This window comes from Abramis brama (assembly GCF_963993115.1).
Source record: "Abramis brama genome assembly, chromosome: 10".
In the NCBI taxonomy this organism is placed as follows: Eukaryota; Metazoa; Chordata; class Actinopteri; order Cypriniformes; family Leuciscidae; genus Abramis; species Abramis brama.
In genome coordinates, this window is record NC_139972.1 from 21,826,947 (window position 1) to 21,854,534 (window position 27,588).

The 27,588-nt window shown below is 37.5% G+C and overlaps 1 protein-coding gene across 2 annotated transcripts; it reads left to right on the top strand.

The window, feature by feature from the left end:
• Positions 1–243: 243 nt before the first annotated feature.
• Positions 244–26,577, top strand: slc43a2a (solute carrier family 43 member 2a). Of its 2 annotated transcripts, XM_084127141.1 has the most exons (15): positions 244–419; positions 1,823–2,048; positions 8,514–8,742; positions 9,233–9,288; positions 9,379–9,455; positions 17,518–17,610; positions 17,695–17,828; positions 18,301–18,503; positions 20,783–20,926; positions 21,767–21,784; positions 22,671–22,797; positions 22,943–23,075; positions 23,346–23,419; positions 23,504–23,627; positions 23,828–26,577. In XM_084127141.1, the coding sequence occupies exons 2-15, from the start codon at positions 1,889–1,891 to the stop codon at positions 23,987–23,989; spliced, it is 1,734 nt and encodes a 577-aa protein (XP_083983267.1). In that variant the 5' UTR covers positions 244–419; positions 1,823–1,888; the 3' UTR covers positions 23,990–26,577. The 2 variants fall into 2 exon arrangements, with proteins under 2 accessions (XP_083983267.1, XP_083983268.1); XM_084127142.1 differs by lacking the exon at positions 21,767–21,784.
• The last annotated feature ends 1,011 nt before the right edge of the window (positions 26,578–27,588 follow it).

Consider the following 27,588-nt stretch of genomic DNA (forward strand, 5'->3'; position numbering starts at 1 on the left):
TCGGCTTGGTCATTATTAAGAGAGATTGAATTCGTGAAATACGAGGATGGCTTTAATGAATTTTAAAAGGCCATAAAAGGTCATCAAATTCTGTAAAATTGTAGCAGGGACCACAACAATCCGGTGTGTTCTGTGAATGTTCTTTGCGCTGGAGCAAAATATAATGTGCAATTATTTAAATATTTTAGCCGAGCGGCGGTTTGATTGGCTGGTCTCATCTCTAGCTCAGGAACCAGCCAATGGGGAAGTTGGCTTGTTTGTGTGAAGCAAGCGGTGCAAATATAAAATCGGGAGTAAGAGATGTTGGGAAATAAATGTATGTGTGAACATAACCCAAAGAGTGAAATTGGCATCATAAGGTTTTTTATACCTTTTCTACTCTGAAGAGAGCCGAAGCGAGGATTTGGTGAAGGAAATAGGTATGACTTATTATAAGGATGTTCTGTTGTAAGTTTACCCTCTAAGACTGTTGATGTAATATATTATCATTTTATATACATTTCACACAGTTTATACAGTCATTGATAAAGAAGTAAATCGTTTATTTTTGTTTTAAAATTATTAGATATTGATTTTTTAAAAAATATGTTAGATTATTTTTGCACAATTCTTCAATGTGACAAAGACTATAGGACCGTTCTTCAATAACTGTATTTTATTATGCCATTGCACGTTTTGACGTTATAAACTATAACTAAACTGTGATTTGTTGTTTGAATAGTATATAATGCGGTTTATGAGTTTTATGAGCTTTTACATTTGCCGTCAGAATCCGTGTTTTGCAGTATCATATATGATGAATGGGAAACAGAACTGCTGGTACATCATATCTGAGTCAGCCTATATATTACAATGTCCACATTTTTACATCGAGCATTTATTTAGCCTAGAACAGAACAATAGTGAGAGAAGCGATAACCAGGAAGTGCATTCATCGCGACTGTTATTCAGTGCAGAGTGTGAACAGCTGAGCTCTGTATGCATGAGGAAGGAGGGGAGAGGGGTGCACACACACACACACACACACACAGGCGGAGGCTCTGATGATGATGCCTGTCCAGTTTAGACCAGTTTTAGGGCTGCTCGTTTTCCGCAGGATGCTTAACGTAAACACATAAGACATCGCGCGTAAATTAGGAAAGAGAATTCGACCAGAAAATTAATGATGATTGAAATAGTTTAATGAGGCGTTTTTGAGCATATAAAACAACGTGTAACAATATGTCTGTTTGCATTCCATATTCTACAACGTTTGTGCAAAACAAAGTCGAATCGTATATTTTTATGACGAAATGTCACTTCGCCTGTGGATAAATAGATTTTGTACAAAGATATCCGTATAGCACAAAGCGAACGACTCGCGCCGCACTGGTTCGAACCGGCTGGATCTTGGTCTCACGTGGAGCTGTTCTCTGAATCTGTTTATCTCGTAGCCAATGAGGGGAGAAGAGAATGTTCGAACAGCCAATCGGAGGCTAGCAGGGAGGGACTAGAGGAGGGAACTGGGTTTCGATCAACAACATTCTCTTTTGGAACTCAGCTGTTTTTTGTTTATGAGCTGTTGTGTAGCTAAGCGAGACAAAGGAACTGAATCTAAATGATGTTCGACAGGAGTTGCGGTTAAAACAATGTTTCAACAAAAGAACATTCACTATATGCTGGGAAAACAATGTAATCGTTGGGAGATTAAAAAATAAAAATAAAAAATGTCAAATTTATCATTATACATGTATTAAACATGTAAATGTTATTATAATGTATTGGCATTATTTAGTATTCAACGTTAAATAACTGATATCCAACTCTATGGCCACTTTCACAGGATTGCCCAAAGTTTAGGGGGATTTCCTCAGTATTACCAGCACAGACTGTATCATCTCCTTCAGTCATGGCTCCCTCACTGGCCACAGCCTTCTCCAGGCGCTGGTGGATGGCGATTACTGCGGTAATCGAAAACCTGTTGTTCTCTGCTGTCCTGCTCGGATGGGGCTCACTGCTCATTATGTTGAAATCAGAGGGCTTTTACTCCTACCTCTGCAGTGAACCAGGTAAGAAGGGGACAAATGAGTGCACTCAGTGTTAATGAAACCCATAAAGACATTAAATGCACTATCCACAATAGATGCCAGATTGAATGCTGCAAATAATTACGTGAACATCAAAGAAAAGTCTAATATATATATACAAAGCATATTAATTTGCTTTAATAGCTTTGTTTTCACTCTTTCCCCACCCATATTTTAACAGTAAATGTTTGGCAGATTGACTCAAACCATCTTGGAATGCAGTTACCTTAAGCAAAACCTGTATTATTTCGCAACAGAGGATGCAGCATTATGAAAAACAAAAATCTCTGTTGTCTGGCGCCCATCGCAGGGCTTATGGAGGAATCCAAACCAGAATATCAATCGATCACTGAGAGTCTGTGCACCTTATTTGGAAGCGGTCTTGCTTTGTGCTGCCATTAGGAATTACAAACAGCATCTACAAGCTTGTTTGGCGTCAGAATTTTGGCAAAGTGGGTCTATAGATAATTTGAGCTCCTTCACAGAGTTGATTTCAGGGTAAACAGACCAGAGGACATCAATCTGCTTAGCTTAGATAACACAGTATAGATACTTCCATGTGCAGCTGTATCATCTTAAGGTCTTAGTATGAAAGAAAATGTTTCATCAAACAATAAATATCAAGAAAACTTCAAAAGGACTGATATGCTAAACTAATTGTGGATTTTCTGAATAGCTAAAAGAGTGTAGACCACTTAACAAAGATGAAAGATACCAACCATTCCATGAACTGATAACTCAACACAGCCTTTAAAAAAGATTTACACTGCAAGAAACAATTTTCTCAGTTAGTATTTTTGTCTTGTTTTCCAGTACAAATATCTAAACATTTTTAAACCAGGATATATTTACATGAGAAGCAAAGGCACTTAAACATTAAGTCTAAATATTTTTAGTAAAATTAACTGAGTTCATATAGTCAAATTTTTCAGAAAACAAGGTCTACTATCATTTTACTTCTCAAGTAAATGTATCTTGATATAAGAATGTATAGATATTTGTACTGGAATACAAGACACAATACTGAGTAATAAATTATTTTTGCTGTGTAACTGATCCAGATGAATATAGAATCTTAACTGGAATAGGCCAGTTCAGGTCTACTTACAACTCTTGGCAAAAATGTGTCTAGGTCATGATGTTCATCTGTGAAGAACAGCTTGTTCCTACTGAGCTCCGAGATTAACTTTATTTATTAATACATCATGTACTGATCATAGACTGGTACTGATGCACATAAAATCATACTTATACATTAAGACTGCTAATGGAGTTCATGTCAGTGTCATTGTCACATGGCCAAATGGCTCAGACATAATAAAAAAAATACATGGAAGCTATGTGTGCCTATGAGCCATATTTCAAATAACCTTTGGGGTATACAGAACAAAGATATCTGTTATGGTGATGCGGAGGAGATGAACCCAAATGCAGACAGTATGCAATATACACAGTTTATTGATACAACTAGACAGAATAACAGGAAAACAAAACCCATGAGGGGGCAAAACAAGACAGGATAGACTAATTTGGACTGACAAGACTAGACTAAGACTCAGACAAAAAACTAACAGCTAAGACAGGATCAAACTCTTCTTTCTAGACAAGACTTTCAACAGGTTACTCACGGATTGTTTCACACAATGAATGACAATGAACCGGCACAGGACAGCAAACACAAGGGGATTAAATGGGGAGAAACTAATGAGGGAAACAGGTGACAAGGGTAAAGCAATGATGACTAAACGAGGATAACAAGGGGCGGGGCGAGGAACGCGACAACACAAGCACATGGCCCAGCAAAAGGCCATGTGTGTGAACATAAAACATGGGTCTGTCATGATCCTGCCTCAAGACCAGGGAAATCAAAGACTAGAAGGCAGAATCATGACAATATCCAACATATATACAGTATATGTGGGGGGAAAGTGTGCAGTGCCATGATAAATAAAGACTCAACAGTTCGATTTTTGTTGACCTCCTGTCTGTTCACATTGTGCACTGTCATGTGGCAATCTGATAATTCAACATTATTGCTAATAGTTTAAAAATATCTGCTTGCTGACACTAGTGTAAAGTTTCTTTGGAGTGTAACGTCTTGTTCTTCAAATACTTTTTTCTGTGCTGCTTTGATTGTGACTTTTTCAGTGAATAGGGTCAGGAGACTCAGCCATGCTGCTCTGAACTGGCCATGGTTTATGTTTCATTTTTCCACTATGACATCTGTCTCTTAAACGATTTAACACGCCTTCGTGAAAACACATTTCCGAAGTCCTGAAGAAACAGACGGACTACTTTGATATCTTTATGACCCATTAGCACAATGGCAACAAGTAAACTTAATCGCCATGATCTTCTCGAGGGGACTTCTGTCATCCAGTCTTCACTTATTAGGGCCCTTCGCCCCTAGACAGAATGTTTTCCTGTTATTCTGTCTAAGGTCATTTTCTTTTTTTTAAAACTTATGGACACTTGTGGGGCTCTTAACATGTTCAAAAACTCGTGAAACTTTGCACACAAGTGGATATGGGGGATCTTGGGGGGCTCTGTGGCGCACTCTTTTATATGGTTGTATTTGAGGGGCTCTGTAGCTCTCAATGCTTTTCACCTACAGGATACTAAATTGCTAGCAGATTTTTTATATCTCAAATGGGTTGGCCTTGGCGAGGCAACAAATATATGGCACAAAAAGGGAAACAGGAAGTGTACTATAACTGCATACATTGACTGATTTTGATTCAACTTCAGCTGTGTGTTCATTGTAGGAAGCAGTTCACATGGATGTGACTATTGTGAGTAAAAGTCTTAGCGCCACCAAATCGCCCTCTTATTTTAACCCAATTTGCTTCAAACTTCAGCTTCAGTTGTCAGCCAGTAGACATGGTCAAGTAGTTTTACCTACAGTCACCAAACTCACTACATATATTGTTCTCATCGTACAGGACAACTTTCTAATTTACAGTCATTAGCTCCGACCAACAGGAAGTCAGCTATATTTGTTTGAATGTGGATTTTTTTTAAATCAAGCTCTGAATTTTTAACTACTGGTCCAAAAGGCTTCATACGATTCACAACTTTCTCAACATGATGGCAATATATTGAAGATGCTAAATTGCCAATGGGTAAGATATCTTGAACGGTGTTGCCATGGCGAGGGATTAAAGTAATGACAAAAAGGGAAACTGGAAGAGTCTTATATCTTCTAAATAATACATTATACACCATTTGTCTTTATATAAAGTAATACAAATAAAAGTTTTTTTTATATTATTAAAAATATGCAAATTTCGTGCTATCTGGTTGAAATAAATCAATCAAATTAAATGTAATACATAGCATAACCACTAGCATTGGCCTAAAAATAACATGGTTAAGAAAAGCCTTGTTGTTGAGAACAGTGTTTTCAGACATATGACTTGGTTTTATTAGGTATTGCATTTGGATGTATATTAGACATTATCAAAATATACTTTTTGGCACAGTTTAGATTTTATTTTTTTATTTATTATTTTTTGTTTAAAATGTTTTTAAATCTTCTCGCTCAACTAACTAACAGTCTCCAACTGATTGTATTTGTGTGTGTGTCTGTGTGTGAGAGAGTCTTATTTTATACTCTTGATGGTTTGGAGTTTAACCCTTTCTTTGCTATGTGGTTATGCCTGCATTAGTATGTGAAATCTTTTAAGACTTAGGATCTGTTTCTATCAGTTTTAATGACAAAATAAATCCATAGAACCATAGTTTATTTGTAGTTCACTGACAACATAGTTTTATATAATTAGTTTAATAATAATGTTAATAAAAATATTTTAAAAACTTGAGATAAATACTTATTGACTTATAATATTTGAGCTGCAAATGATAACTTCACACTCATTTGTAAGTGACCTATGACATAATATGACCTGAAATTCATCTAAGTTTTAAATATCTCAAGGATGTGGATGTTGTGGTTTGTGGTCATAGCACCAACTAGCTGTATTAAATGTGGCATATTGAAACGACTTTGACATAGTTCTTTTACATTTACCTGTTTTAAATGTATATTGCCCGCCGTGCACAGTTGCCCTAAAGCCACCGAGGTGGCGGTGGCGCCGGGTCTTGGGCCCGTCATGACTTCTTGCAGCTTTATTCTTGTGTTTAAGAATTTGTGGTGAAGTTCCAAACACAGTAGTGACCTTGTACAACACTTGTTTTTAAACTTTTTGAGACTTTTATTGATAGAATAGTGGGAAAGGTCAAACACATCAATGCACATTGCAATCCTGGACATTCACACTTTCCTTGTCTTTTTCATTTCTGCTGTTGTCAGCATCTAGTTCAGACATTCTAGACACCAGGCCTCACAATGTCTGATGACACAAGGAAGTAAATGTGGTTCAAGTGTTTGCTCAATGTAAATATGAGATTATCTTGCCATTTCCTCACGTTTCCCTTGGACTCAGCTGTCTATTTCACATTATCAGCTGGTTGGTTCTCTTAATCAGCAGGCATGAGGAAACATTGACCAGGAAAATGCTTGTCTGGCTAAATGCTTTGGCCCGGGACTTCTGACTGAGTCTGTGTTCATGACGTTTTTGTGCGTCAGACTCATGTTGAATTCTCATTCCGTTCTGCTCTCACTTCTCCATATCAAAGCAAATGGAAAATCAGGCCTGGCTATCTCTGGTTTTTGCTGCCGCTGATTAGATCTAGTGGAACAATGGGTTCAGAAACGTCTGAAATAGAGCTACTCGTTCATCTGAAGAGACCTAAAATGTGAATCCAACAAAACCTGTTAACATCTGCAAGTCATATTTCAACCCAAATGCATAAGAAAATGGAGGCTGTTTTTAGGGTCATAACTTTTTAACTGATATTTTATTCATAAGTATACACCACCGTTCATAAGTTCATAAGTCTTAAAGATTGTTTTATGTTTCTGAAACAAGTCGCTTATGCTCACCAAGGCTGCATTTATTTGATCAGAAATCATTCTAATATGCTGTTTTGCTGCTCAAGTAACATTATTTTTAATTAATTATTAAAGTAATAATACAAATAATAATAATTATATGTAATTATTTGATAATTTAATAATTTTGAAAACAAAAAAGTTGTAATGCTTAATGTTTTTGTGGAAACCGTGATCATTTTTTTGAGGATAAAAACAAAAAATCAGCATTTATTTGAAATAGAAATCATTTGATAATATCATTATAACTGTTTTACTGTCACTTTTGATCAATTTAATGTGTCCTTGTTAAATAAAATAAATTTTTAAGGAAAAAATATTACTGACCCCAATTTTGAACGGCAATTTAATATAATAAAAATAAAATGTTTTATATGCTTTATTTAGTGATTCAATAATGTAACCATGCAAAAAAAAAAAAACTTAATGGTCTTAAAACAATCTTAATTTTAGTTATGTATTAAAAAAAAAAAAAAAAGATGTATTTAAAATTTTAATTTTGGGGTGAAATATTTGACTCAAATTGTGTACTGAACAGAAAACTACCGTTTCAATTCATTTCATGAAAAAGAGTAAAAACATACACAACTTTTTGAGTCAGTCTGTAACTGCTATCAGGAGCATCTATTGAAACAGGTGTATTGACTCAAGGCAGCTCCTCCTTTACTCAACAAAATATCTCAAGCTTAGCTTAGTTAGCAGATATATGTCCTCTAATAATCAATCTGTGACTTCTAACCCTTTTCTTTTCATCATCAGTCATATCTGCTTTACAAACACAGGTCCTTTGTTTGTTTACTGATCACATTCGAACAAAAATCCCTCACAAAGACCTGTATCTTGCCCACCATTTACATTCATAACAGTTTCTCCATATGCTGCAAACAGCCCCATCCCCCATCAGAACAAGTTATTCCAGACCATTTTCAAGGCTGTTGATAATTCAAAAGAACACTGGATAAACAACTTTTATTTAGTCTTGAAGAACCAAGTAAGAGACTTGTTGCCCAGGCTAAGCATGATTATCCATAGTTAAAACAACAGGGGAGTACTGGGTGAAAGAACAGGATTAAAAATGTTAGTCAAACTGCTCATGCTTTGGCGGTTGTTGGAAGGAGTTGAGGCTGTGGGTTCAAATAAACTCCCGTGCTATTTCTGCTATAGTTGTTTACTGTGTATAGCCGCCTGTTTTTTTGACCCTTTGGCCAGCATCCTGCCTGCTTTAGGAGCTGGACATGATGGTGGCCACGCGATATCTCTCAACGACATTTCCTGTTTTACTTCCCAGAGTGCCATAACTGTTTTCCTAGAAGTCAGAGTCCCAATTAGTCCTTAGAGTTTTACATGTGAGCGTGTGACTGCTGACTACCCTGCTAAAAAAAACAGCTTAGACCGGCATGACTTTCCACGCTGGTCCACACTGGTTAGTGCTGGTTTGGTGATTAGATTGCTCAATTTGGGTTCACTCTGTCTTACGCTTTCCAATCCTCCAGGTAACAGTACGGGGCAGAATATATCTGAGAATGAAAATGGTACAACAACAAGCCCAAGACATGAGGAGGAGGAAAATCTTAATATGAATGGCTGGCCCATCTGTAAAGAGCAAGATGAGATGCTGAACCTGGCCTTCACCATCGGCTCCTTCCTCCTCAGCGCCATCACACTGCCCCTCGGCATCATCATGGACAAATACGGCCCACGCAAATTAAGGCTGCTCGGCAGGTATAGGAGGAAAACTGGTTTCTGAATACATAACATAAAAATGTACTCTATTTATACGGTAAAAATATTATTAATATTACATTATACTATTATTATTAAAATTATACATTTGTGTAAAATATTGTTAAATAAATACATATGATATGGTTTTATTTTGATATTTATTTGGATTTTGAAGAGTGCTGTCAAATCGATTAATCGCGATTAATGGCATTTAACATAAAGGTTTATATATAAATACAAACACATACATATATATTATATGTTTACAAACCGATCAGTCGCAATTAATCGATGTGAAAGCACTAATTTTGAACAAATATTTTATAAGATATATATCTCTTTTTTTTTTTATATATATTATATTTTATTATTTTATAAAGTTTCCATGGCTCCCAGTTTGAAAACCTCTTTGCTAAAATATATTGAATGCATTGTATGTGGGATACATGATATGTCAAAAAAACAACATGAAATGATCTCTTCCCAGCGCATCGTTTGCCCTCTCCTGCATCCTAATTGCATATGGAGCCAGTGACCCTAGAAGTATGTTTGCAAATCCAGATGAGACCACCATTGCTGTTAATACCCACCTATCCCTGCTCTCTTTAACATCCTTGTATTTTTCTTTAACAGATCTCTCTCTCCTAATCTTCTTCGCCCTTGCGCTGAATGGGTTTGGAGGCATGTGCATGACCTTCACCTCACTCACAGTAAGTACTCATGTCGTACTAGTGGGTCTCCATGGGTGTCCTTTCCGGTCTTTTGCGCAAAGACCATGGCACAATCTCACATGCTGGCCACATGCCACTAAAACTCAATGTAACTGAATAATGCAAGTGTTTTCTGTTCGCAAAAATTGCTGCATCATCATTTATTCATCCTCAAAGAGAATTGTTTTAGCTGGATTTCCAGCAGAATCATAGAAATTGACATATACTGACATAGGATGTGAATTGAATTTATTTCAACAACAACAAAAAAAGACAAAATAGCTCATCCATATCTTTATATGGCAGAAACAGTAAGAGGAGAGTAAGAATAGTAAGAATAGTGAGTAGTATACCAGTGTGTTATTCCAATTTTAACCAGCGTCTTGTTTCATTTCTGAATGAATCAGTGGACTAAATGATTCAATGACTCACTCTAGCATACTAGCAGCATACTATTCTTATTATTTCTGTCATATGTTGGAGAAATAGTAAGAGTAGCATGGTACTATGCGATTTCGAATTCAGCTAGTAACTTTCTGAATGAATCCGTGTTTTGAAAGGATCAGTTGATTTAATGATGTGATAACTCACTCATAAAGATGGTCATTTTTTGTCTGGTGTAACAATGTAACTCACAGAAACAGTGTCTGAATAATGTCCACCGCTAATACAGAAAAGACAGTCTGTCTGGAACGTGCAAACAGAGGTTGCTGCCTATAGTCGCTTATGCTGTTCTAGTTAGTTTGTTGCCAGCTGCCTACGTAGGCAAAAGACATCAAAACAGCTCAGAGCTATTGTGTCTTTCCACACACTATTACAGTTTCAGCGATAAAGACGACAAAACATCTAGCTTTGTTTAGTGTGAGATCTGCAGTTCATTGGGTTCATATTGAGAAACCTCACCAATAAGGAGAGCAGACTGTGTTGAAGGCAACAGGAAGTTGCGCTCATTGCCAGCTGACGGGTGGTTGTCTCTTGTTTCTGCATGCTGCTCTGAGTTCATAGAAAACTTTGAGTTCATAGCTGATGGTACAGCTGTTCCTGCAACCAGTTCATTTGCTCGTGTTGTTGATTTTCTATCTTGTGCTACAATACATGCCTCAGCTTGTCTGGGCAACCCACCGACTGTTACATACACACAGAGAAAAACACACACAGAAAGAGTGAGTGAACTGTGTAGAGGAACAGTACAGACTGTTATCTCAGCTGTTGTGTTCTTAGAACCTTTTCCCAGCTGTTCCGTATAACTATGTGTTTTACCCTGCTGGTTGTTGTGTCGGGAGGCTGAACCTGAGGTTCACAGTGCAATTCATACGGTCTGACATCTGTTGTTTGGGTGCATCTCTCAATAGCTTCATTACTGTCAAGGTGATGATACACAGGGCAACTTTTTGAGCAATGTTGCTGGGCAATCTTGCAGAGCGATTGTTGCTTTGGCACTTTCCCATTGAAAATGGGCAATACATTTCTATCTGGATCATTTAGATCGGTCGTGGGCCCTGTTTCTCATCTGGTTGCCCATTGACAGCAACATTACCCAGCAACATTGCTGTGTATCATCACCTTTACTGTTATTAGACTTATTAAAGGTGCCATATGTAATATTGACAGTTTGTAATATTGACAGACAATTTAATGGCTGCAATACGCTGTATTTTCTTCCAACTGGCAACCCATAAATTGGCAGTGAGCGCGATCACACGGACCAACACAAAAAACAGACATTTCGACACCGAACACGCGTTTCAAAGTAAAATAACGGGCTGTAACCTTGTTTTTCAGAGAAACAAGTATTTTAACTTAGCATGTCACTATCATATTTACTTATACTTTGAATTTGGCATTTGAACAAATCTTTCAGCACATAACCCGTCTTGCACCATTTTTGCTACAGACACAAATTAAACTGTGCAGCTTTTTGAGTTGATGTGTGTTGCTATTTTTCTTAGCATTTTTTCTTAACAATGCCCTGCAACCAACCAGAACACCCTAAGAACTAAGTAGCAATCTACCAGCAACCACCAGGCAACCACATAGCATGACCCTAGCAACCCCCTAGTAACCACTCAAAACAACCACATAGTATTGCCCTAGCAACCATCTAGCAATGGCCTAACAACCACTTAGCAATTCCCTAGCAATCACCTAGAAAACTCTGGCAACCACTTAGGAAGGTCCTAAAGGCCCCGATATACTCACAACATAGTTCTTTTTTGTTCTTCATTTTGGGATAAAACGAAGTTCGAAATAAGTAAGTAACGATACACTGTTATCGAACATCTGACGCCGCCTTTATACAATAGATTGCTTAAAATCAAATAGCTTTACAGTATTAAACTTGAAAAATAGTATCAGTGTCTCATTTCATCAGAAGTATAATTTTATTTTCTACTATAAAGCATTTCTTCCAGTGTGTTCATGTTTTCACTTGCCGGTCACGTCTAATCTCAACTGACTCGTGAGGAGAAATGATCAGAAAAAAAAGATTTCCACGTGGAAGAAGGCACAGCCTCAGCGCACACCTACCTATTACTTAATCGCCAACGACCAATGGGAGTACAAAGGTGTTGACCAGCCGAAGTGAACTTTTCCAGACAGTTCGTTTTGACAAGCTGTTTCGACCTCCAAAAACTTTTGTTCTAAATGAAGTCACATCAATTTGATTTTGCTTGAAGTATATCGGGGCCTTAACAACCACCTCAAACACCTTAGCAACCACATCATTACTCTGGCAACCGCCTAGAACACCCTAGCCTAGCAACTATATAGAAATGCCCTTGCAACCACCTAGCAACACTCTAGCAGTCACGTAGCAACACCCTACCAACCCTACAAACCTGCCAACCACTTAACAATACTCTAGCGACCTCCCAAAACATCCTAGCAACCACATACATTTCCCTGACAACCATGTCCTAGCATTGTAGTGAGTTTTGCACAGGTAAGCGCAGCTCACATTTATTTCAGCAAATGTAAAAATGTAGTCTAGAAACTTTTCCGAAAATTGAATTCAATGAATAACCAAGTGTCACATTCTGAAGACGAACCCTAAGAGGTTAAGTGAAGCTGGCTTTCAACCTTTCTTTCTCTTTTCTTTTCCACGCTTTTCTGTCTCTCTATCTGTCACTCTGTGTCTGCGCACTCAGCAGTTTATAGTGCAGTTGCGGTAAGAGTGCCTGAGAGCTCGTGTTTCCTCCCAGCACACCTCTGATGTTTTCCCAGTACACTGACTCAGCTCTCTGTGTCTAACGGCTGGACTGTCCCCTCCCAGCCACCTGATTCACTGTCTGACCTCAATCCTTCATCTGCCCATTTCTGCAGCTCTTATCTCTCCCGTTTTAGCTCTCTGTCTGTCTGTCTGTCTGTCTGTTTCTATCTGTCATCCCACTGGCTGTGTAGCAAGCAACCATCTTTTTAAGTCTTTTGCAACACAGCCTCACTGGAGTTAGAATAATAAATACATAAATAAAACTTAAAATAAATAGTGCGAAATAGTGATAAACTATTGCATGCACACAAGAAAATGTTCTCGTACGCAAGGGAATTTTTTTGCGTGCTCGTGCGTTACAATTTCCAGTTTATGCACTACTATTTTCCTTTGTGCGTCACTGCCATTCTCCGCCACCTGTAAGGTTGCGTTAAATCAGACAAAGTGGTTTAGTAAAGGGTGTTTTGATCTTTTAAAATATTAAAATATTATTAATTCATGTGCATCCATACTCTCGTTTACTTATAGTAAAATGGCAGTGATGCACAAAGTAAATAGGTTATAGTAGTAGGGTATAAATAACCGGAAATTGTCACACGTGAGCACGCAAAAAAATTCCTGCGCACACGCGAAAGTTTAACGTGCGCACGTGAAAGCCAGTATATATATATGTTTTTGTAAAGGTCCCTTTAGGGGCTCCGTAATATAGCAACCTCTCTGAACCACAAAATTTCATTGGGGATATACTGTTCCTCTTTATTCTAGCTCTGTCTCTCACTCTCTGATGCACTAATGCTGTTTTTTTCTTCTTCATTTGTGCCTTCAATCCATTTATAACCCACTTCTTTAGGATGCTGAGTCATGTGTGGAAGCAAATAGAAAAAATGGCTTATAATGGGGGAATAGGAGCATTTACGCTCCAAAAAACAGATTAAAAACACTCAGTAAGTGGGCATGCCAATTGATATTTTGCTGTGTTGGTCCAATGGACACCTCAAAATGAGGTGTGAAAGTTTTTATTATATGATTTGTCATCTAAATATGTCCCAGCACTCTCAGCACTGGGTTGCGTCAGGAAGGGCATCCGGTGTAAAACCTGTGCCAAACATTTGCACATTGTGTGTGCGAATAATTTCGATGAAGCAGACCCTGCAATTGAACGGGACTAACGCTTGGAAAATTATGAAAAATTATTCATATAAATGCACCAGGGCCACACGGTCAGTTAAATGTGGAACAAATAATGATCAAGTGTTAAATATAATAGGCAATATGATAGGCAGACTATACATGACCCTCTCGAAGCCACATTTGGACTTTGCAAAGTCAGGATCTGGCCAGTCTTTGCTAGCTTTCACCAACTCACCTTCACAAGTTTTTCTTTCACTTCTCTGTTCTATATTAATTTTACCCTCACTCATTGTCGTTTTCTCGCAGTGGCAAGTGTGATTTATCCACTTAAGGCCCCTCCCCCCAACCCATTTACGCTATGACTCACCATCCTTCCTCTCATAGAGAGATGGAAAAAGGATTTGACAGATTTCTGTGGTCATATGTTGCACAAATGGGGATGGGAAAGCCAAATTCATAATGACGATCGGTGTGAGTTCTCATGAAACATTCATTGATTTGTTTTTCTATAACACACCCACGCATTAATCTATTTTGACAGGTGCTTTTGGGAGAGTGGGACAGTTACTCAACTCAGGCACTTCAAAATGTCCTTTTTATTTCAGCAAATCAATCTAGTACCACACTCACTGACTTTGGTGCACATCGATCCCAAATTCAAATCAGCTTCTGGGAAGCTCAAGGCTAAAAATAGCACTCAGTTTAAACAATTTATAGTACAGACTTCAAAAAAACTCCATGCCTACAGTTGAAACACCCAGTGATAAAATTAACAAAATATTACTCTTTTTTTTAAAGTATACACTGCTATTCAAAGGAATTACTGGTATGAGTTTTTAATGCTTTTGTAAGAAGTCTCTTATGCTGGTCTCAAGGCTGCTTTTATTTGCTCAAAAGATTTTGTGAAATATTACTTTTATTATTATTAAAATATTATTATTGTGAAATAATAACTTTTTTTATTACTATTTTATATTTCAGTATACTTTAAAATGTAATTTATTTCTGATGACAAAGCTGAATTTTCAGCATCATTACTTCAGTCTTCAGTGTCACATGATCCTTCAGAAATCATCTTAATATGCTGATTTGATGCTCAAGAAACATTTCTTATTATTATCAGTTGAAAAAAGTTATGCTGCTTAATATTTTTGTGGAAAGCATGATACATTTTGGGATGAACAAATCTATTCTTTGATGAATAGAAAGACCAGTATTGATTTGAAAAACAAAAACAAAAAAAACATTAAACATCTTTAAAATCACAATTAATGCGTCCTTGCCGTATAAAAGTACTGATTTCTGACTGACCTTAAACTTTTTAACACAAACAGTAATGTATCTTATGTACTTGCCTCACAAGTGCCATCAGATTAGTATCAGATGTAATTTTTAATATTTAGAGAGATGTAGCGATAATAATTGTAATATTATTTTCAAAATAATGTTATTTCAGATAGCCATTATTGTAAATCTGTTGGTTGTTTTACACTACAGTGTTTTGTCAGTTCCAGTGGCCATGACTTTGTGACTGTTTGGTCTCAGTGGATTCCTTTGGTCTTATTGACTCATATTTAATCCAGACAGTACCACTTTACTTGTAGACTATCAGTGTTTGTCAAAATTTTGTTTTACTCCCTAGTCAATTTCATTGCAGCACAAGCTAGACAGAGCGACACTCGCATTATAATACAAGATGATTTTGATAAAAGGGACTTTGTTTGCAGTGTCTCTTTGTATTTGACATCACATGACCAGCCGTGGCTAGTGACCGTTTGAGAAAGCAGAAGAACAGTGTTACTGAAACAGTCTCTTGATACTTCACATGTAACTCAACTCCATGGAAAGGGCGTTCCAGTCCATTAGCCAAAGCTGTTCTTATGTCTCTCCAAACACAGGCACAGTGCCGTCTATTGGGCGCTGGGTGTGTGAGAGAGTTATTGTAAGTGTCATCTGGGATGTTTTGGCTCTGGGATGACCTTTACTCTAATTAGAGGCAGTGAGTGACGTCTATGATGGGTTCCAAGGGAGAGCTTTCCTTCATTCTTGTCTTCAACAAGCTTTTGGACTGGGAAGTGGATGATGTCCAGAGAGTTCTTGGAAAATCTGTGTTGTTGTCTGAACTGCGAGTTGTGGAGGAAATGTGATATAAGACACTGTCAGCTGTCGACGGGTGTGAAATAGATGTTGTTTTTTATTCAGAGAAATGGAAAATACCTAGAAATTAGAAAATAAGAAACATGTACCAGAACATTTTGATACCCTGCAACTGCAATAAAATATTAAAAAATAAAATAAAATGGTGTGACATACAATGCTCCATTTATAACTATTTTAAACAGCATTTTGCAAATTATTTTACATTTATATTACATCCAAGTTGACCATAGTGAGAGATTACATGGAACATTTGTCATTTTAAAAATGTAAAAATGTAAAAATGTAACAAAACAAAAGGATTTTATATATATATATATATATATATATATATATATATATATATATATATATATATATATAATTGTATATATTAAAATTATATTGTTTTTTAATTTTGTAATTTTTATCCATTCATTTTATTTGTCTTTTTTTGTCTGTGAAACTTCTGTCACCAAGACAAATTCATTGTGTGTAAGCACACTAACAATAAACCTCATTCTGTTTCTGATTCTAAATAAAATAAAATAAATTAAATGAATAATAATTAATAAATAAACAATACAAATATTCAACAGTACATAAATTATCCTAAAAATATTCTCTTAAAGCTACACTGTGTAATTTTTTAAGTTGATTCTTAGCAAAAAAAACACTTTGTTCTTTCAAAATGATATGTGCTCATTAATGTGTAATTACTTCTACCAACTAATCAAGTATTCTCGTAAGCGTAGAATCTGCCATTTAGAATACATACGAGCGAGTCGCTCGAATGGCGGCAGCCATGTTGCGCCTCCATCTTGAAAATACATTAGCCAAAGAGGCTGGAAATTCAAGCTTCGCCTTTCACGTTTTTACACTCAGTGGCACCGTGACGAATGCGAGGGGGAGATTACTCGCGACTGCCGGCAGATTTGAAATAATACGGCCACCGTAGGAGTTAAAACGCCCTCGGAATGGGAGGGGCTAGAAAGTAATATTCAGTTGGTAGTCATAAACAATTTCACAGCTAGATGGGAGAAAATCCTACACAGTGTAACTTTAAAGAACACTGTTGTAAATGATTACACTCTTGCTCTCTCTGCCTTTTTTCCTTCTAAGATTGTCTGTGGTTCTCTATCTTAGGCGTTTCAGGCTCTCTTCCTTCCACTGTATTTTCTCTGTCGTCTGACAGTTGTTTACCCTGACAGTGCAGTTTAGAACAGCCAGTGCTGTACTCCTCGACCCAGCTCAAAAGCAACAGCATTATGCAAGCTTCTCCAGTGTCCCTCACACTTTCTCTCGCTGCTAAAAATATTCACGGCATGCAGTTGCCTTTTCAAAGATGTCCCCCCCACCTACATGTTGCTCCCACTGGAGAATATCAATGTTTTCTTTCATACCCTCTGCTATATATGACGTTTTGTCATTTAAAACAGATCCTGTTACAAGATATCTGTTTTTGTTTTGCTCGTGGCTCAAACATTATGTTCACAAAGTGAAAGCAAATATATTTGCTTTTCATGCCAGTATTGCCTCTAAAAAGTACTTTTTTATTTTGATATCCCCTGTTTGACTCTTCTGTAGCTTCCCAACATGTTTGGTGATCTCCGCTCCACTTTCATCGCATTCATGATTGGCTCATATGCTTCATCTGCCGTCACCTTCCCAGGAATAAAGGTAAATCCGAGTGCTCAGTTTGGACTTACTTAATAAGCTGAGCTTAAAGCAGTGTTAATGATGATGATTGTTGCTCTCTATCAGGTGATCTATGACTTTGGTGCTGCCTTTATCACCATCCTTCTGGTGTGGGCTGGCTGTGCCGGCCTCGTCTTCATCAACTGCTTCTTCAACTGGCCGCTCGAGCCCTTCCCAGGACCCGAGGACATGGATTACAGGTATGGAGTCCAGTGTGTCTGTACAGTACCGTTCAAAAGTTTGCGGTCAGTATGATTTTTTTAAAGGAATTAGTTTCAAATAAATTATGTTCTTTTGAACTTTCTATTCATTAAAGAATCCTGCTAAAAATGTATCTCTGTTTTTACAAAAATATTAAGCAGAACAACTTTGATCACATTCAACCTTGATAATAATAAGAAATGTTTCTTGAGCACATTACAATGATTTCTGAAGGATCATGTGACACTGAAGACTGGAGGAATGATGCTGAAAATTCAGCATACGAATAAATAACACATATTATATTCAATTCTATTAATTGATATAATATAATATACAAAATTATATTAAAATATATTAAAATAGAAAATCTTACAGACCCCAAAGCATGATTTTGTTTTCTGTATCCATTTATTGAAGGTTCTGATGGAATAATTCACTTATTGTCTGTCTCACGCTCCACCTTGTCAGTGTGAAGATCAAGTTCAGCTGGCTGGGCTTCGACCACAAGATCACAGGGAAACAGTTCTACAGGCAGGTGACCACCGTTGGTCGGAGACTGAGCGTGGGCAACTCCATGAAGAACAATCCAAAACAGATGGCCACCCAAGAAGGCAATAAACTCTGCCTGTCCACCCTCGATCTGGAGGTCCAGTGCAAGTCTGAGGAGGAATGTGAGTATCGTCCTTTTTGACATGTTTTCATCTGATAAATGTAAAACCACACCAAAAATCTGCAATTTTTTTCTTTTATTTATTTATTTTATTGAAAACATATAAAACATAGAAAAACGATGTCATAAAATAAGTACCGGAAAGAGACATTGTACTCCTTTGTTAGGTAAGATGTTCTTAAATTAATAAAATGTATGTTGTGTTACTGCTTTAATAATTTAAAGGGGTCATGAACTGCATTTTTGTATTATTTTATAATGTTTCCTGAGGTGCACTTATGTTAGTATGTGGCGAAATTGCGACTGATTTACCAAAGAATCCACAGTGAAATGTACCGAACAAACAAATAATGCTCTACTGAGACATTCACATAGTTGAAAATAAATAACCATTTTCCCAGCATTAGGATCCTTTGGAAGGTAATGATATTTTTAGTCCTGTCATCCTGTATCTCTCTTCTCTCCTCGTCATCTCACTAACACGCCAGTGGGCGGGGCCAAAGATGCGATGATGTAGAAGTAGGCGTTGATCATCTTCTGTAGAGGCGGTATTTCGTCGCACTATTACATCTTAATGTGGCAAAACTCAAAATAAGTCGTTTTCTGAGCTTGGTTTCAATAAAAGCTGTTTTTGGACTAATTAAAAAGTTTTGAGTTCTGAAAATTAAAGGATGTTTTTATTATACAATGACCTCTTACATGTCAAAAGATCAAGGAAATTTTGATTTCTCAATTCATGTTAAAGTTATGCAGGTTAATTATGAAGGCAGAATAGTGTTTATTGGATTACCAAAACAGATTTATTTCCACTGTTTTATTGTGTTGAACAAAGTCCTTGTTCATCAAATTCAAGTGACTTATGTAATCGTGCAATCATGCATATTCCAGAAAGAATTGGACAGAACACAGAGTGCCTTGGTTCCCGCCGGTGTACAGCGTCTTCCCCCTCACTGCGCACCCCTTGGCATCCAGACATGCAGGGAATATGCGAGCAGACAGGGGGCGATGTTAATGAACGCTTCTCAGTAAATCCCTTTTATTGTGCATGGGGATTTCCTTCATTAGCCCTATGCCTGGTTTCTGACATCTGGAGGTTGCCGAACCACTCGATGCTCCAGGCACACGCTGTGTTTGCACTTTGCTTCTACTAACCCAAATCTGTGCCATGCAATTATTCCTAATTCACCTCAAACTTGTCAGAATAATGCAAAAGGGCCCTTGCTCCCCCTTTTAGGGTTCTGCAACTCTCGACGGGGTTCCCGGTTGGGCTCTTTTGTAGTAAACGGAGCGTGCAATCGATTCAGACTGCGTTCCTGTAGGACCCATGGCATGGAGCTAAAATTGGCAGGGGTTGACAAGGTGGCGAGGGAGAGGGCAGATAGCACCGAAGGGCTGTTTTAGAGACGCAGCAGGAGAGGTTTGAGAGAGAGACTGATGCTGATCCCTTCTAACTGTCATCCATAGAGCGCTAATGCCTTCACCACCCTGTGTTTCCATTACTGCAGTCAATTACTGTCAGACTCACTGCTGGCGGCTTGAAAGTGTGTGAGTGTTTGTGTACTTAGAGGAATAACGAGGTAGCTTGTTTGTGTGTGTGTGTTCCGGAGCATATCAGGTGAGTTGAGATCAGATTCCCAATGCACCAGGTAACAGCACCATAAAGGTCTCTCCATTGCTAGTCGGTGAACATCAGCATGCATTTCTTGCGCTAGAATTAGTGGATCATTAACAAACCCAGACCCTCCGGCCTCTGTGTTACCATGCCAGACATTGAAGTGTTGCCTGGCTATCCAAGCACCTGTAGAGTTATTTTCCATGAGAACAGGATCTGACCGTTTTTTAAAGGCATTAGAGCATCCTGCTTAAATTGTGGTGACTTGGGGGCCGTTTACACAACACCGTTTTCAACTAAAAATGGAAAACTTTGAATGCGTTTTGGTTCATTAACACAACAGCGTTTTGGGGGCCTGAAAACGCAAACTTTTGAAAACAGGTTTCAAAGTGCAAGTTTTTGAAAACTATACTGTTATCGACGCGCCACCTACTGGCCTGGCATGCATAATACAGTGTTTCGAGTCGTTTTGACGGATCCATGTGAACTGGGATCATTTTGACAGTTGTCGCCTGTATGCGAAAAACGCAAAGGAAAAACTTTTCTGTTTTTTGTACATTGTTTAAATGCACCCTAAGAAGCCAATTAAGTTAGCTGTTTTAATAATAATACTTTTAATAATAAAAATGATTAGTGTTGATAATAGTTTTATTAAATGTGTTTTTCAGCCCAGTCCTTCATGCGGAGCATCTTCAGCCCCATATTCATGCTCAGCCTCATCACAATGTGTGTGACTCAGCTCCGACTCATCTTCTACATGGGGGCCATGAACAATATTATGGAGTCCCTTGCTGATGGAGACCTGAACAAAGGTATGTTTGTCAAATATTCACAACATGCTGCCAAAACAAGTTGTATGATGCTTCAGGCTAAAACCGTTTCTGTTGATCCAACGCTAAATGTCGCCTAAGGAACAGAACGCAACAGTCAGTTTCATTTTCTCCAAAGAGAAATAGATTTTTATGATAACATAGAAGTCGCTTCAGCCAAAGTGCTCAACTCATATATATATTAATATATAAATTATAAATATGTAACATTATTATATTATCGAAATATTTGTGCAGTAAATTTAGTATATATATTTTTTACTAATTATTTTTATATATTTATAATATAATATTAAAATAAAATAAATAATTTAAATTAAATTTAAATAAATTCATGCATATCTACTTGCTACTTGCATATTCTGATTTTTAAAAATATCAGAATATATATATATATATATACACACACACACACAATTTACAATCCTTACAATTATTGGCTGTTAGTGACCAGATTGACCAGATTTTTCATATACTCATATATCTTTTGCTTCAAATCAAGTCTTGTAGTTGTATGGTTTGGTTCATTGCTTGGAACTTTTTAATTAAGATTGAATTGAAATGCGTATGGAGAAAATGAATGGGAAAAACATTTCTGTAGTATCAAGGCTGCTGAAAAAGCACTGTTGTGCTCTATTCCTCTCACAGCTTCCTTCCTAAATGTTTTCTGATGTCACTCAGTGATTGGCTGCCTAACAACTCTTAATCATGCGTTTAATATGTACTCGGATGGCCACAGCAGGTTCACGTTGCTAATTCCTTGCTGTCTGTCTCTTGTCCTCTGTTTGCACTCTCTTCGTGCTGCTTGGTGTGTTTTTTCAGTGGAAAGGATGGAAATGGGTAAGCCTGCAGGCAAAATGAGATGCATTCTCGATTCACCCCTCTCACCCCCACCCCCCCACCATGTTCCTCCCTCCTTCCTCCTCCACCTCCTTTTCCACCTTCATTTGACATTGATTCATGTTGTCATGTAAAAGCATGAACCCAGCCCTTGGTGGTTAGAGATTGATGTGATGCATCAAAGTCAGTGCGCAGTATAATATTCATCCAATCATTCATCTGTCCACCTAAACTTCACAGGAACAAGTCATGGGTCATTCAATGAAATGGGTGTCTATAAATTTCTAATTTTATACATTCTGTGAGACAAATCATTTTTAAGTGTTAATAAATTGCATTGTTCCATCTAAAGCTAAATTAATACATTTTAATATTCATATATTTTTATATTTTCATATATTGTAATATATGTAATATATAAATACATTAATATATTGTCAGTCTATTTGATATTAGGTATTGATTAATGATTTATTTTCACAATTTTTTTAAAATAAAATATCTAAATGGTGGAGACATGCCAAAAAAAGGCATCCTCATGACAAAAGACAGAAAAAAAAAACAAAGAACTAAAATAAAGTTACTTGATTTTGCAGATACATTACCATTCAAAAACTCTATGCTCACCAAGACTGCATTTATTTGAGCAAAAAACGTTTTTTACAGTAATATTGTGGAATATTACAATTTTAATTTAAACTGTTTTATATTATACATATACATGTGTCCTTGCTGAATAAAAAATGCTACTGATCTCACACTTTTGAATGGTAGTGTATGTATATGTATGCCATCAGCTTCATTGTTAAAGCTATTTTCACATATATTCTGTTTGGCAGAATGACCCTTAAAACAATGTTAAAACTCAACTTTCTTTCTCTCTCAGTGAGCACATACACATCTATCTTCGGGGTGCTACAGTTGCTGTGTCTCCTGACGGCCCCTGTGATCGGTTACATCATGGATTGGAAACTCAAAGAATGTGAGGATGAAAATGAGAAACAAGTCACAAAGTGAGTGCAAGCAACGATGCGCGTCCAGCTGCCTAATGCATCATTTTGACACGTACCGCCAGCCAATTCAACCTGTAATTATTATTTGATCACAAGCTTAATGTTGCATTGCATCTGCGTAATTCACTCTTGGCTTTTCCTTCAGGGATCCTACTCAGCCAAAGAAACGTGACAGACAGATCCAGAAGATCAGCAACGCCACCCGTGCATTCGTCTTCACTAATTTGCTGCTGGTCGGCTTTGGGATGACCTGCCTGGTGCCCAATCTTCATCTACAGGTGACTGAGAGCAAAACATCAGTCTCGCTGCCTGCAGAACAATATTGTACCCAGTGGGAGAGGAAGTGGTGCAGAGCGCCTCACATGTTACTGCAGCGGATGCATTGGGATGTAGTAGCACAACAGCACACCCCAGTGGCACCACTGACTATGGCTTTCTTTCTTTCTAGTCAATATTTACGCATTAGACAAAGTAAAAAAAAAAAAAAGTAGGGCTATTTTTGCCTTGGGGGAGCAATGAGTAACTCTGGTTTCTTGTTTCCCTCCTAGATTTTGTCCTTTGTGTTGCACACCATCGTGAGAGGCTTTATCCACTCTGCCGTTGGCGGCTTGTATGCTGCTGTGTGAGTATGGTTTTGTGTTTTGGGTCTTTATTGGTGTTGCTTTTAATCATGGTTAAAGAACAATGGTTATCTTAATGGGTGCAGGTACCCGTCCTCTCAGTTCGGCAGTCTGACAGGAATGCAGTCTCTCATTAGCGCACTTTTTGCATTGCTGCAACAGCCTCTCTTCATGGCTATGATGGGCCCACTGGATGGAGATCCACTTTGGGTGAGCAAGCAGTTACTCATTTATTCACCTTCATGTTGTTTCAAACCCGTATGACTTGCTTTTCGTCAGCAGTGTGGCTATGTGCCAGGTTTTATCTCTCTTCTCCACACACAAACCACATTTTAGGTTGTTATTCAGCAAAAATTCCTTCAAATGTAATTTTTGCTTGCTCAAATTCAAGCTTTTGTCTGTCTGTGTAGGTAAACGTGGGTTTACTGGTCCTGACCATGCTGGGATTCTGCCTGCCCAGTTATCTTCTGTGCTACGGCAGGCGGCTGCGCAGAGAGAAGCAGGAGCGCGAGGAAGACCCCAAGATCTACGTTCAGATCAACAACAGCACCAACCCCGAGGCCTTTGTCTAACTGCAAACGCACAGATGACAGCAGTCGAAGAGCAGGAGGCAGGACGGTGGGGAGGGGGAAGAGAACTGCAGGTCACAAAAAGAGTGATAAACACCTCCCTGATCCCTCCTTCTGTCTGACACACATACTCACATATTCTCAACAAGCACACAAACACAAAATACAGCCAAAGCAACCGAGAGTCTCACAACGTGCCACACAAACACACGTTTACACGCAATGGACTGAATGGACACTGTGAAAGGCAGGTGTAGAAACAAATGATGCCCTTGTCCTTGAAACAGACAAGGACATCAAGTATTTATGCACTGCCTGACAAGAAAGATGAGAATGACCCTCTTTTCTTGCAATTTTAGCTTGATTCTTGAATTTCACACCATGATGACACAAAAGACAAAACAAATTCAGTGGAATTCTCTCAGGTTTGAGGAAGCCTTCCTGAACAGAGTATTCACATCACTAGTATTCAGCTTCATGGCCAAGCTTGTTTCAGACACTTTCTGCATTGTTACCTCACTCATTTAGTTTCTCTCAGCTCATAAAGCTGCTGAAATGCGAGACAAGAACCCTCCATTGCGGTTTGAATATGAAAAACTGACAAACTACCTTAAAGCAGAACGATTCTGCTTGTTATCTGTCCCACATGGGTCTTCATTGGAAGTGGACAGATTTTAGACTTTAATCTCATATATGAAAGCATGCTTTGGAAAGCATGAGCATGAAACCGCAGCTCTTTCTGAACTGGGCTGATTTTAAAGGACACCTGAGGCTAATGTAAACTAAACACGATTTTAGTATGACAGCTGTGCTATTATTTGCTTTGGGCTGCAGATCCAGTACATCTATGGGTGACATGATGCATACTGTACATATCAGTCCATTCAGAAGGCTGTAGAAGCCATGTGGATCTAAAAGGTTTCTGTTAAAGTGGTATTAGCCTGACATTTCGATCAAGAGCGACTGATCTTCACCAGCAATACTATTCCACACTGATCGTACCGTACCCTATACCACTTACCAATGCAGTACTACTGGTTAAGCTTTACTTGTTAGCACAAAATGTTTTCTGTTCCTTGTATTGACTCGATTATTCAGGGTGTTTCACTTTTAGAGTAATAATTCATATCAGATGTCTTCACCTGCAAGCTTTGCTTTGTCACGTATGTGCGTTTAGGGGTACAAAAAAATTAGACACAGTGTAATCTCGGTCGAGAGATTATCGGCCATTATCTGATATATCTTGCACTACAGGGTTCATAATTACAGAGGTGCTTACGTTAGCCATTACAGAGTATATGCTTTCTGTCCTCAAAGTACACAAAGACCATGTTAGCCATTTTTTGTGTATTTTCTCAAGATTTCTGGTCTGGTTACCATTTAACTATACGGTGCTTACTAAAATAGAAAAAGCAAGAAGGTTTCTGTGTTGGTCAAGATGAATGATACAGAAACCAAATACACACCTTGTAGTGATGAGAACTTGAATATAAATCATAGCGATTAAAAAAGGGAGATTTTTGAGACATGCTTGATGACAATCGCTTTGGAAGATCCATATTCTTGTAGCTTGTAATGGGTTGCAGGGTCAGTATTACGAATTACAAAACGTGGTAAATACATCAAATTAAGCAAAACCGGGTCTTTTAGCCTATAAGTCCTGTGACAGATGGATTTGGCTCAAATGTGCTCAGAAAACTGTGGAAATTGATGTCAAATCAGTAATCATGAATTCCAGTGTTGATGTAGATACTGTGTTTTGTGCAGATCACTGAACATTTCTCATCAAAAGATTGATTTGATTCACAACCTCACTCACTTTAACAGTATTTTCTCTGTGAACCTACCTGAAAAGAAACAAAGATTTGTCTCTCCATAATTGAGAGACAAACACAATCAATGTTGTCTTCTCAAAAGTGGCAATAAATGTGACCTTGTTTTATGACCCCTTTGAAGAGGAACAGGTCAGATCCACCCAGCAACATCCTTTTATTGTCTGTCACACTTGTGAATATTTCATCAGACGTGAGTCTGTGATGGACTGCATTTGCTGGCTTGAACATGCGTGGATATTGCAAGTGAATTCCAATCTAATGCAGTACTGTACTAAGCGTAATGAATGTGAGAGTGAAACATTTGCTCTCAGAACGAAAGTAGCACTTTTTTCACTGCCATACCTTAAATTTTCATTATTTTCTCAGTAGTCACAATCACTTTTTTTTTTTAAATGTTGGTTTATTATACCCAATTGTTCATGTATGAGCGTGTTAAATGCCCATACACAGAGATGTAAGAGGGAAGAAAAGTGGGAAATATCTGCTTTAACACCAATGTTTTCTCTCTGTACTGTATTGTATTTTTTGTGTCATTTGTTGATTATTTTGTTGATTTATCTACTTTTTAGGTTGTGTTTTTAGTTATATGTATGTGTACATATTGTATCTTTTTTTTCTTCTTTTTTTGTGGGCGGTTTACTGTACTATGCTTTTGGGTTACATCATTCTATTACTATATAGCACCTTTTTTAATAAATGTCCCGACAAATATCAGATATGTGAAAAGTAATTAAAAACATTAATTTGTATATGAAATATTTGTTTGTGCATTTTTGAGTTATGTTAGTAAACTGTACAGTAGATGGCAGTGTGGCGTCAGTCAAGAGTTTGCTCAACCTATTGGAGAACTATCTTTTTTCCCCAAAAAAAGCTTGTGTTTTAATATGTTTTTGTTGTAATTTAAATAAGTATTTCTATAAAACAATATACTAGACTATCAGAAAATTAACAGGATGGAATATAACAGAATACAACTTGTTTGGTGGTTATATATATATATATATATATATATATATAGTAAAGATTTATATTTTGAATAAATGCTGTTCTTTTTTAATTTTATTCATCTATGAATCCTGAAAAAGTATCACAGTTTCCATATATATATATATATATATATATATATACATACATACATACATTAAGCAGCACAACTGTTTCCAACATTGTGTTTCCAACATTGATATAAGCTGAGTATCAAATCAGCATATTAGAATGATTACTGAAGGATCACGTGACACTAAAGACAGGAGTAATGATGCTGAACATTCTGCTTTGCATCACAGGAATAAATTATATTATTTATTTCCAGTTATTATACTTCCCAGTTTTTCATTGTTTATAAATTGCGAGTTTAATATTTTATCAAATGTTTTAAGACCAGAATATGGAAGAGGAGAACAACAATTTCATGATAAACATTATTGTGCTGTAGGCAGCACAAGTGCAGAACATACATTAACGTGGAATGGAGAAAGACTAGTTAGCTATGATCGTCAGGCTGACTGGAAAGTCAGGTGTGAGACAGGATAGGCTTAGATTTAAATACAAAAACAACTTCACACCCAAATCCCTTCTGTTGAGGTCTCATCCTAAATTTAAAACCAGCGGAACAAGAACATCTACCTGACATCCATGTGGACACACAGTCACAGTTTCTATAAACCTCTTGTGTGTGTATGGTGTTTGTGCGAGTTAAATATCAGGGCAGGGTGTGTCGCAAGCGTTTATGTGCGGCTCCTGACCAATCAGATTCGCCCATGGCCC